The sequence below is a fragment of the Ascaphus truei genome, chromosome 1 (genome assembly GCF_040206685.1).
Source record: "Ascaphus truei isolate aAscTru1 chromosome 1, aAscTru1.hap1, whole genome shotgun sequence".
Taxonomy (NCBI): Eukaryota; Metazoa; Chordata; class Amphibia; order Anura; family Ascaphidae; genus Ascaphus; species Ascaphus truei.
In genome coordinates, this window is record NC_134483.1 from 335,963,665 (window position 1) to 335,975,936 (window position 12,272).

At 47.7% G+C, this 12,272-nt stretch overlaps 1 protein-coding gene across 1 annotated transcript in view; it reads right to left on the reverse strand.

Moving 5' to 3' along the window:
• UBA6 (ubiquitin like modifier activating enzyme 6) overlaps positions 1 to 12,272 on the reverse strand; it is a 72,812-nt gene that overhangs the window by 11,242 nt on the left and 49,298 nt on the right. The window contains exon 28 of the mRNA XM_075607647.1: positions 2,650 to 2,767. Within this exon, the coding sequence (XP_075463762.1) occupies positions 2,650 to 2,767 (118 nt within the window). The remainder of the gene's footprint in view (positions 1 to 2,649; positions 2,768 to 12,272) is intronic.

Below are 12,272 nucleotides of genomic sequence, written 5' to 3' on the forward strand. Positions count from 1 at the left end.
TTATAAAATGTAATTAAAACATTTTATTCACAAACAAAAAAAAGATTTAACAAGCACAAACGGATTTAAATCATATACTCATAACCCCATGCTATATCTATTTCTTTGTATTTGTAAAATACTACATTTAAATACAAATTATTAAAAAAAAAATATATACAGCTAAACCCCGTTATAACGCGGTCCTCGGGGTCCACCCCGAGACCACCGCGTTACTAACGGGGTCGCGGAAAAAAAAATGGCCGCCGCTTTAGCGCATATTCATCCCGCGGGACAGGAGTTGGGAGCGGGGATGTCCCTCCGGTCCCCGCTTCCCCCTGTCACCGCGGGACAGCCCGCGGGGCAGGAGATGGGAGCGGGGATGTCCCTCCGGTCCCCGCTTCCCCGTCACCGCGGGCCTCCATGATGCAGTGGCTATGTCGTGCACTTTTAAAGCAACTGCGCATGCTCAGTATTAGTAAGTCAGACATTTCGCACATGAAGCAGTTCCGGTCTGCACCAGCTGTATGAGCCATGTGTCCGGCGAGAGCAGGGATCTGACACGCTGTTCCTGCACCGCTACTCTGTGCTGAGCCTTGTTGATCATCTCCTACCCCCTGTGTGCCGAACTATAGTCCGCACCATGCCTCCCACCATCCTGCACCACAATTCTGCGGGTAATGCCAACCACTGTGTGTGTTTGTCTCAAACAGTGTGGAGTGATTGTGTACGCAGTGCCATGTGTCGTTTTGTCTGTTATTGTGTCGTGTGTTCTGCTGTTAAATCATGCAGTGCTATGTGCATGTATGGTTGTGTATTGTCATTGCGTCTTGCAGTCTTGTGACTGTGGCATGTTGTCATTGCATCATGCAGTATCCTGTTGTGCTTTTTATAATTGTCAGCAATTAACAAATGTCTTCTGATCCAGAGAATGGCATTTAAGTTAATAGTTGTGATTTCAAAGCCACTGAAGTGTTGGATGCTATTTATGCTGGAAATAACAAACTGCCTTAAGTACAGTAGTGAGTGACATTTAAACCATGTGGCAATCATATTGAATGACTGGTGTGGGCTGTCCATGTTGTGTAACCCCACTTTGAGGTGGTAGCCAAACAATTTCAGATTGTGACCACATTCCCTATAATACTTAATTTTCAGTGCAGTGAGGCACTCTGATTGTTATATTCTGTTCGTGTTATTTTGTACATTAGTACAGCAATACAATTACAGATTACCTGATAGCTGTGCAACATCTGAGTGTCATGTGCCCTGGACCTTTGTAACTACAAACTGGTCTGCAATTCTCTGATATGACAGGCTGCCACACACACTTCCACATCACAATTCTGCCTGTGTGTTCAGTATTCTTGTTTGAACAGACACTAAAGCATAAGGTAACCCTACAAAGGCAGAATAAATCAATACAGGAAAAACTGCTATAGATGAATACGTGGACGTTTGCTATACAGTGTAGGTGTAAACATTAATTGGGAGCCATTTACAGGTGTGAGAGAGAATGAATCAAAGCCTGTTACAGGCGTATGAATGAATAAAGTTGCTGGATGCCTGCAATAGGTGTATAAACAAATTATTGAAAGGGAGTGTGCTATAGATGTAGGAATAACTATAAATGGGAGTTTGCTATTCAGTAAATGGGAACTGCTAGAATTGTATGAATCAATTTTAGCCTGCTGTGTGTGTGTGTGTGAGTGTGTGAGTGTGTGAGTGTGTGAGTGTCTGTGAGTGTCTGTGAGTGTGTGTAAGTGTGTGTGAGTGTGTGTGTGCAGTGTGAGCAATGAGCAGTGTGCAGTGTGTGTGCAGTGTGTGTCAGTGTGAGCAGTGTGTGTGCAGTGTGAGCAATGAGCAGTGTGTGCAGTGTGCAGTGTGTGCAGTGTGCAGTGTGCGCAATGAGCAGTGTGTGTGCAGTGAGTGTGTGCAGTGTGCAAAAAAAAAAAAAAAAAAAAAAAAAAAACATTTTTTTTTTTTTTTAAACGGGAGCCACGGGAAAACCGCGTTATAACCGAATCGCGGTATAGCGAGGCGCGTTATAACGGGGTTTAGCTGTATATGCATAAACTACAGCATTATGTAAGGATTTTAAAAAAATGACTGATATTAGAATTCAATTAAATTATATATGTACGTGTAAAATCCTATTTTTTCCCCCCTGCTCAGTTATGATTAGTAATGTTAATTATTTTTCTTAGGCTGGAAAAAAGTGATTATTTTTTTTACAGATATTTAGACTTGAAGCTCATCAAAATGTGATGTCACCGGATTGCACTTTGGTGTCATAAGACCACCAGGTCACTAGGACTGCCACTTAATGTCAATGATCAGCCTCCTGACATCACTAGATTAAAGGAGCTACATAATCCAGAAGCCCAATTTCTTAAAACACGAATAGCAAGTTTCAGTCCTAATATGACATTATTTTATAGATGTGATGCAAAACAAATACGTTGATTTAACGGAGTGATAGTCCACGGAAGTCTGTGGGGCAATTAGTCAAACTGCATTTTTCGCGGAAATTCCTTCCAGTAAGTGGAAACGGCAATATTTCAACGAGACAGCTGCCGTGGAGCGGGTCATTCCTGGCTGAAAAGGTCGGCGCTGCTCGGGTCAGCTTTTGGGACCTTCTTCCCAAAACAATAGGATGGGGAAACTCACATTTAGAGTCCTGGCCAGCTGCAATGACCTTTTCTAGCTGAAAAACTGCGATTCTCTCATCCTCACAGGTCACTGGGATTTGGTCGGGTTTCTTCACGGTTTCGTCTGTTTCTACGATCTGTGATGGAGAAGCAGTGCAACTGGATTTTAAAAATGTAAGTCAAAAGGACAAAAAAAAAAAGACTGCGGTCCAAATTTACCAAGTTACTATGTAACAGCACTGCTCAGCAAATCTATATAAAAGACTTCTTAATCCATTCACTCTGTGTAGTAACGGAGCACTGAGCCAAGCAAAAGATCACTCGGTGGTCCCGTAAAAAACATAGTTTATTGAAGTCTCATAGAAAAAAACCAAGTGTGCCAACAACATGTTTCGCGCTCCCCAGCACTTTATCAAGGTGTACACCTACGGACTGCACGCCGGGACTGGAGGAGGGGACAGCAGGCACACACTAAGTATTAAATACAAAGCCAGTACCTTTCAATCTCAAAGTCCTTCATATTGCCTTTTGAAGTACCCTCTTCAGGAACATTAGCCACTATTGTGAGTACTGTGGGATGTCTCACTAGGCTTACCATACCATATGTGCCTATATTTACCTCAAGTGCCTACCTAATCCCTTTATATGCCGCCCCAATGGTTATTACATTGCAACATTTGCTGAAGAGGGTCTAACAGAAAGCACCATTTCTGTTTTCTGGCCTTTACACTGCTTTAATCCAGTCACTGATTAAAAGAGCAATCCAAGCCAATTAAAATGTTTTTTTTTTTTAATTGAGCATTACCCCAATAGCCCCATTCATTTCAGCTCTGGGGACCCCCTACTTCTCGAGATACTTCCCTCCGAAGTAGGTGCTGGTATCTGCTCTGGCTGAGCAAGCTGGGCTTTAATGTTTAAAGCTCCCGCGTCACATGGACCAATAGGAAGCAGAGGGTCATACGATCTTCAGTATACAGGTGTAGCGTCGGTTAACACCACCCAGCTCCCTACCATGGCATCTAGAGCAGTGGTGATGCGGTGTCACAGGGAAACGCCAGGTTTTTTTAAACTTATTTTTTTAACTTGTTTTTGTTTTTTTCTGTGATTATTAATGAAGTCCATCTGTTTATTTAAATTTCTCATGTCAATCTAAGTGCTTCATATAGGACTTGCTTTGTTCTTTTTGTGTGTTTTATATGATATCAGTCCTAAGCACCACCAGAGGGTATCTTTACCCGACTCCTTGGTTATTGACTTATTTGGGATTTGTAAGGGTTATTAGATTGCGGCACAAGCCTGTGTGTTTGTGTTTACATATGTACATACACACACTGAAAAATGAATAGACAATACCGTTCTGTGGCTAACGAAATGCTTTTATTTGTGCGATCTTTCGAGATATAGATACAGGCAGTCCTCGGTTATCCGACACAATGCGTTACTCAAAATGGCGTTGTAAAGCGAAACGTTGTAAAGCGAAACACGTTTTCCCATAGGAACACTGTTTAAATGAAAGGTTCCGTTCCTGAAGGCATTTTTAACACTAAAATACACCAAATATTTTATGCAGGCAATAAGATATGCAGCACACACATAAATTATATAGTGTATATACTGTATTATATATATAATATAACATAAATAATATATTATATAGTATAATATAATATTATATAGTATCATATTATATATATATATATATATATATATATATATATATATATATATATATATATATATATACGCTCTTACGACGCTTTGCAACGTTGTTTATGTGAATGTGTATATATATACACACACACATACACAACGTTGCAAAGCGTCGTAAGAGCGTTGGATAAGCCATTTTGGCGTTGTAAAAATGAATATCGGTATGCATTGCATAGCGTTGGATAAGCCATTCGTTGTAAAGCGAAGCGTTGTAAAACGAGGACTGCCTCTGTGTGTGTGTGTGTGTGTGTGTGTGTGTGTGTGTGTGTGTGTATGTATGTATGTATATATATATATATATATATATATATATATATATACTAGCTGAGAGACCCGGCGTTGCCCAGGATGTAAATGCGTAATAGGTAGTATTATTTATAAATCGTGGAACAATAGGTGACTGTTTGTTGTAAAGGTTGGATAATAATATTGAAAAGAAAGATGGAAGAAAATGTAATACGATGTTGTATAAAAATGGTTTATTGTAACCACACCACAGTACAATGTATATTTTGGTGGCATAAGTGATGTAAAAATCTGAGTCGTGTGTCCTGCTAGGGTGTGAGGCGGCGGGTGGCGCGTGGGTTGTGAGTGCTGTCTGTGAGTGGGGGTCCTGCTAGGGTGTGAGGCGGCGGGTGGCGCGTGGGTTGTGAGTGCTGTGTGCGAGTGGGGGTCCTGCTAGGGTGTGAGGCGGCGGGTGGTGCGTGGGTTGTGAGTGCTGTCTGTGAGTGGGGGTCCTGCAAGGGTGTGAGGCGGCGGCTGGCGCGTGGGTTGTGAGTGCTGTCTGTGAGTGGGGGTCCTGCTAGGGTGTGAGGCGGTGGGTCAGTGATGTCGGTGCGTAGGGGCGGGAGCCAGCAGGTGTGTGTGGCGGCAGGTATGTGTCGAGTGTGGCGGGTGTCTGTTGAGTGCGTGCAGCGGCTGTGAGGCGGTGGGTGAAAGGCAGAGGCGGCCGGAGTAAGGGCGGGTGAAAGGCAGAGGCGGGGGTGGGGAGGCGGTAAGGCGGGCATGAAGGCGAAGGGCGGCGGGAAGGGGATTAGGGGGTGGAGGAGGGGGGCAAGGGGTGGAGGAGGGGGGAAGGGTTAGAGGAGGGGGGGGGAAGGGTTAGAGGAGGGGGGGGAAGGGTTAGAGGAGGGGGGGGAAGGGTTAGAGGAGGGGGGGAAGGGTTAGAGGAGGGGGGGAAGGGTTAGAGGAGGGGGGGAAGGGTTAGAGGAGGGGGGAGGTGAAGGGGGGGGGGTGGAGGGGAGGTGAAGGGGGGGGAGTGGAAGGGAGGTGAAGGGGGGGGAGTGGAAGGGAGGTGAAGGGGGGGGGGTGGAAGGGAGGTGAAGGGGGGGTGGAAGGGAGGTGAAGGGGGGGGGGTGGAGGGGAGGTGAAGGGGGGGGGGTGGAGGGGAGGTGAAGGGGGGGGGGGTGGAGGGGAGGTGAAGGGGGGGGTGGAGGGGAGGTGAAGGGGGGGTGGAGGGGGGGAGGTAAAGGGGGGTGGAAGGGAGAAGTGGAGTGAGGGGAGGTGAAAGGGGGTGAGGGGAGGTGATGGGGGGTGAGGGGAGGTGAAGGCCGCTCACTCACCCGTCCGGCAGGTCCCACGTGGATCTGAGGCGGGAGGCAGCGTGTTGTGGCCGCTATCCCGCTGTGTCCCGGGCGCTCGCTCGCTCGCTCCCCCGCTGACTGTAGCGGCGCCGGGGGGGGGGGGGGGGGGGTATCGGGGAGACACTGACACTGACACTGGAGGGGAGGGGGGGGGGGGTGGAGGGGAGGTGAAGGGGGGGTGGAGGGGAGGTGAAGGCCGCTCACTCACCCATCCGGCAGGTCCCACGTGGATCTGAGGCGGGAGGCAGCGTGTTGTGGCCGCTCCCCCGCTGTGTCCCGGGCGCCGCCATCTTGGGCACTCGGCGCCGCGAGGCAGCCTGCCTGGCCACTGGCTGTTCCCCCGCCGGGGAGGGGTGAGTTGTAGCGCCGGGGAGGGGGGGGGCATGTATATGTGTGGGGGGGGGAGAGGTGGGAGATATAGAGGGGGGGTCTCGCACGGCCGCTGAAACTGGGTGGGGGGGGGGGCGCTGAAGGGGTAATAATAGTGTGTGTGTCCCGCTGACTGTAGCGGCGCCGGGGGAGGGGGGGGGGGTCGGGGTGAAAGCGCGGGAGACACGGGGAGAGGAGGAGGTGCGCGCGGGTGCTGCTAACACTGTGAGCCCCGCTAATGTATGTAACAGTGTGTGTGTGTGTCACTGTGTGTGTGTGTCACTGTGTGTGTGTCTGTCACTGTGTCCCTGTGTGTGTGTGTGTGTGTGTGTGTGTGTGTGTCCCTGTGTGTGTGTGTGTGTGTGTGTCCCTGTGTGTGTGTGTGTGTCCCTGTGTGTGTGTCCCTGTGTGTGTGTGTGTGTCCCTGTGTTCCCTGTGTGTGTGTGTGTGTCCCTGTGTTCCCTGTGTGTGTGTGTGTCCCTGTGTGTCCTTTGGCCCGTCACTCCGCCTCAGGCCAATGAGAGGTGTGCGGGGGCGGGCGGGCCAAGGGACCAATGAGATTTCCCCTAGGGACACCGGACATCCAGGCAGGCAGGCAAACATACAGCGCTTTCACTAATATAGTATAAGATATATATGTGTTAAGTTATGGTGAGTAAAAAAAGTGACAAAAAACCTCCACAGCAAAGCATATAGCAAATATTCTTGTATGCTCATTTGCATGTCTTAGGCAGGTCTGCAACCCCGCCTTTCACCATTATCACCCAACACACAGCACTTCCACTGCAGCAAGGGATTCTGGGAAATGACATGCAAATGGGCACACAGTGTCACCTTTTGCTTCAAAACCATTTTTAACATGGTTCCCTATAGGCTTAAGCTTGCGGCATGGTCACAGCTTTAAGCACAGCCAGGGTTAAGATGCATAGCCAGAAAGCCCACCCACAGACAGCTGTTTCGACCTTAATAGGTCTCCTCAGTGTGGGGTTGGTTAACTGGCTATGCAATGAAGCAATGAGGATGGGGTTTACCATACTTAGTTAAATTATGGGGTTTCCTGGCTATGCATCTTAACCCTGGCTGTGCTTAAAGCTGTGACCATGCAGCAAGCTTAAGCCTATAGGGAACCATGTTAAAAATGGTTTTGAAGCAAAAGGTGACACTGTGTGCCCATTTGCATGTCATTTCCCAGAATCCCTTGCTGCAGTGGAAGTGCTGTGTGATAATGGTGAAAGGTGGGGTTGCAGACCTGCCTAAGACATGCAAATTAGCATACAAGAATATTTGCTATATATATATATATATATATATATATATATATATATATATTTCAACCCCGTTATAGCGCAGTCCTCGGGGGCCACCTGATCCGACCGCGCTAGAACCGGGGTCGCGCTAATTAAAAAATAAAAAATGGCCACCGCGCGCCCGATCGGGAGGAGGGAGGTGGCCGGAAGCCCTACACGTCCCCCAGCAGCCACCAGGCCCGCCAACAGCGGCCCTCCGAGTCCAGCCGCAGCCTGCTCCTTACCTCCCCCCCCACCACCGGCATCCATCATCCATCCCCCTCCACCGGCATCCACCTCCCCCCCCCCCCCCGAGGCCCCCACACTACCGGCCCGTCGCCCGGCATCCAGAGACCCTCCGCTCCCGCCCTCAGTCTGTGTGTCTCTGACACACCACTCCTACGCGGCACAATCAGTTTTGGGCCTAGCCCACGCGGCCCTCCGAGTCCCAGCCTGCTCCTCACTCACCCCCCTACCGGCATCCACACCCCCCCTCCTCCTCCCGATGCCAGCTCCGCTCAGATCTCAGCAGCCGACACCAAAGGTAGGGAAGGGGAGTGGGAGGGGGTGTGCTGCGAGTGCGGTGTGCTGCGAGTGCGGTGTGCTGCGAGTGCGGTGTGCTGCGAGTGCGGTGTGCTGCGAGTGCGGTGTGCTGCGAGTGCGGTGTGCTGCGAGTGCAGTGTGCTGCGAGTGCAGTGTGCTGCGAGTGCAGTGTGCTGCGAGTGCAGTGTGCTGTGAGAGTGTGCTGTGAGAGTGTGCTGTGTGCTGTGAGAGTGTGCTGAGTGCTGTGAGAGTGTGCTGTGTGCTATGAGAGTGTGGTGTGTGCTGTGTGTGTGTGCAGTGAGTGCTGGTAGTGTGTGCAGTGTGCAGTGAGTGCGTGTAGTGGGCTGTGCAGTGTGCAGTGAGAGCTAGTAGTGTGTGTAGTGGGCTGTGCAGTGTGCAATGAGTGCTGGTAGTGTGTGTAGTGGGCTGTGCAGTGTGCAGTGTAGTGGGCTGTGCAGTGTGCAGTGTAGTGGGCTGTGCAGTGTAGTGGGCTGTGCAGTGTGCAGTGAGTGTGTGTAGTGGAGTGTGCAGTGAGTGTGTGCAGTGTGCAGTGAGTGCTGGTAGTGTGTGCAGTGGGCTGTGCAGTGTGCAATGAGCGCTGGTAGTGTGTTTAGTGGGCTGTGCAGTGTGCAGTGAGTGCTGGTAGTATGTGTAGTGGGCTGTGCAGTGTGCAGTGAGTGCTGGTAGTATGTGTAGTGGGCTGTGCAGTGTGCAGTGAGTGCTGGTAGTGTGTGTAGTGGGCTGTGCAGTGTAGTGGGCTGTGCAGTGTAGTGGGCTGTGCAGTGTGCAGTGAGCGCTGGTAGTGTGTGTAGTGGAGTGTGGATTGTGGAGTGTGGAGTGTGCAAAAAAAATGTGCAAAAAAAATGTGCAAAAAAAATGTAATTTTTTTTTTTTTTTTATTCGGGGTCCATGTTCAAATTGTGTTATAAGCGGATCGCGCTATAACGGGGTTGAGCTGTACATATACACACAGAGGAGGAAAAAAAAATCTGGAGTACAAAATCAGAGGAAGGTTCACCTGTTCTTCCAGCAATGTCGTGTACCTCATCATGTGCATGAAATGCCCAGGGGGCTGCTACTACATAGGTGAGACGGGACAGGGGCTAAACAAGAGAATGAACCTGCATCGCCACAGTATCACACGCGGAACAAGAGACAGTCCTGTCGGCGAACATTTCTCTGGCTCTGGCCATAAGATGAACGATCTGAAGGTTGCCATACTCAAAGGTAATCTTAGAACACCGAAAGAGAGATGGTTGCATGAATACAAATTTATGCAACTGTTCGGGACACTTTGCGGTGGCCTAAACTGAGACCGCAGCTTCACAAGTCACTACCCTGAAAAAAGAGAACTCTCTTCACATGAGTGCTAAAGGCCATGTCTACACATACTGCGCTATATGAATGCACACACAGCTGTCTCTTACACATACATATGTACAGTGTATTTCTATCTCTATATACCAATAAGGACCACATAGTATCTACACACATTAATAGTAATGCAACACCCTCTTATATTTCTACAACTACCAACACCATTGGTATACACTCCCACACACACCTTTTGTAAAGCGCTGTATACACTGTGGGCACTTTATAAATTTACACACACACACTCTTACATCACTAACATTCAGGGACCATTTAACACCTTAGGTCAGGGGAGCGCAATCTTTTTCCCTGCGCGCCCCCCCCCCCCTCTTACCTCGGCTCCGGTGTCATGACGTCACGTTGCCATAGCAACGCGATGTCACATGCCCGTGAGGCGTCATTTGATGCCACGTTGCCATGGCGACGCGTCTCCAGAAGCCGGCGGAGCCTAGGTACGTGCAGTTTACAGAGGCCTTCGCCGCTTCCCCGACACTTAATTTAAGTGCCTTCGGGAAGTGCGCGGGGCCTCTGCAAACCCCGCGCCCCCCCGCAGACAAATCTCACGACCCCCAGTTTGCCTTAAGTCATAAATCGCATACTGCACAGGGGGGAGGGATAGGCTTCAGTCAGATACATTCCAAGATGCACTGTTTTTAAGTAAAACCCTTTCTTGCTTTATCTTTATCTATTGTAACACCGCCGAAAGAAGAGATCAGTGTATCATGAAAGCTCGCACAGATAAAAGCATTACGTTAGCCACAGAACGGTATCGTCTATTCGTTTTTTAATATATGCGTGCAGTTCAACCAAGTGTAGTTTACAAAATAAAATTTACATTTTTTCTTTTAGAGAATCAGTGACCTGTTTTGAAACAGATTTCCTTTTTTTTTTTGAGTATTAACATGCCCAACAATTAAATCAAAGAGCTTTGCTTCCATACTCAAAAGGATTGTTTTCTTAAAGTACTGTATGCATTAACGCACAGACTACTATTTCAAGAGTATTAAGGTACTGTATAAAACGTATTGATCTCAGAATACAAGACATCTTAGATTTGTGCTACTGCAAGTACAAGGCTTGCAACTGCAAGGCTGCAGTGCACTGAGATTCTTCACTTCTTGTTTCATCTCCCAAAGCTAGCCCTCCTTCACAAGTTATGTTTCATACAGCAGCACAGAGCAAGAAGGCAGGTCTACCGTGTTCCAAGATAAGCCGGAACCACAGAATAATAAAATGTCATATTAATATATTGACATGGAAATCCAGGTGAGGTTATCTAAATAACGTTATTTTGTAATATTTTATTACAAACCGTTCTTGAAGCACCAAGCCATGCTTACTGCAACTCTTGTACTGTAACCACATACATGTACGAGTGCCATAACTAAATATGTAGGCGTTTTACAGTCTGCAATTTCTGCTCTTCTGCTTCTCATGTTTGACAACTGCAGCCTAAGGGCATGTTATTACTGTACTTTTACATGAATGCAACACCAACTTCTATTGCTAACCTAGCCTAGCTCCTTAAAGGAGCATTCCCACAAAAAGACTTCATGCAATCGGCTTCCCTAGAAAAAGTCATCCTCCCCCCCATCCCCACAGTAACAATTTCCCTCATTTGCGTCAGTTTATATTTTCGTTCGGGTCTGTTTCATAAAAATGTTATCTGAGAATAATTTTTCTTTCCCATTACCTCTTTTGACTAATAATAACAGCCACGTAATTTGAAGGACAACCAAAAAAAAAGGGAAAGACTCTAGATGTACACGTTTTGGTTGCCAAGTACTCAAACTAGTTATAAATACTTGTTTAAAATCTATTGCGCTGATGGAACATGCTGCTGCTGCCACTCCCTTAGGTTCTAGGACAGCTCCCAAGGGTCGGAGCCAGGGGCTGACTGATGGATCTAGGCAACTTCACTACATTACACGATTCTGAAACTGAAGAGTTTAATAAACAGCAGATTTTCAGAAAGCTACTCAAAAGTGCACATAAATAGAATGGCAGATTTAGTACGTGTTATGGACCAGAGGTTAGGAGATATTTACCAAATCGCAATTTAATAGGGGAAGCAAACTGCTTTTGCAAGGAAAAAAAGCTTTTAAGAACGACAGACTACGCACCAAACATTTTAGCACCTATACTAATGACTCTGTGAGAGCAAGAGAGGGAGAGGGAGAGACATCTTTATTTCATAAAGGACCAACGCTGTACACCACACTTCTCACAGATAGTAAAGAAGACATATTGCAGGGAAATCTAGGAGATATGATGCAAAACTTTCATAAGTGCATCAAACATACAAAGTGAATAATGGGAGAATCAAGTTCCCGCCCATGTAATATACATGGAGGGTCCTTGAGAGACCTAAGCAAGTACGTGCAAGTGTAAAAATTCACCAAGAATGGCTAAGGAGAGGAGTGAGAGCATTTGGAGAGGATCGTGTAGGTGTGTCCTGGGCAGAGAAGGAGGTCAGTGGATAGTGACCAGAAGAGAGTTCCAGAGGTAGGGAGGAGCGAGAAAAGTTGAAGGCTCGACAGAGGAACACACACGGTGCAGATCGGAGACCGCGTTGAACGGGGCACACAAAACAAACGGGGTCATGGAGAAAGGTTAGAGGTGATATGGAAGAAGGGGTAGTGGAGTGCCTTGAAAGTAAGGAGAGGAATTGTATCATTAAATGCAGAACTTAATTGGAAGCCTGCAAGGGGAGAAACACAGACTGATCTTAAATGCAGCGAGAGGAGCCCAGCACAAGAGTTGGTTTTTATAGGCTG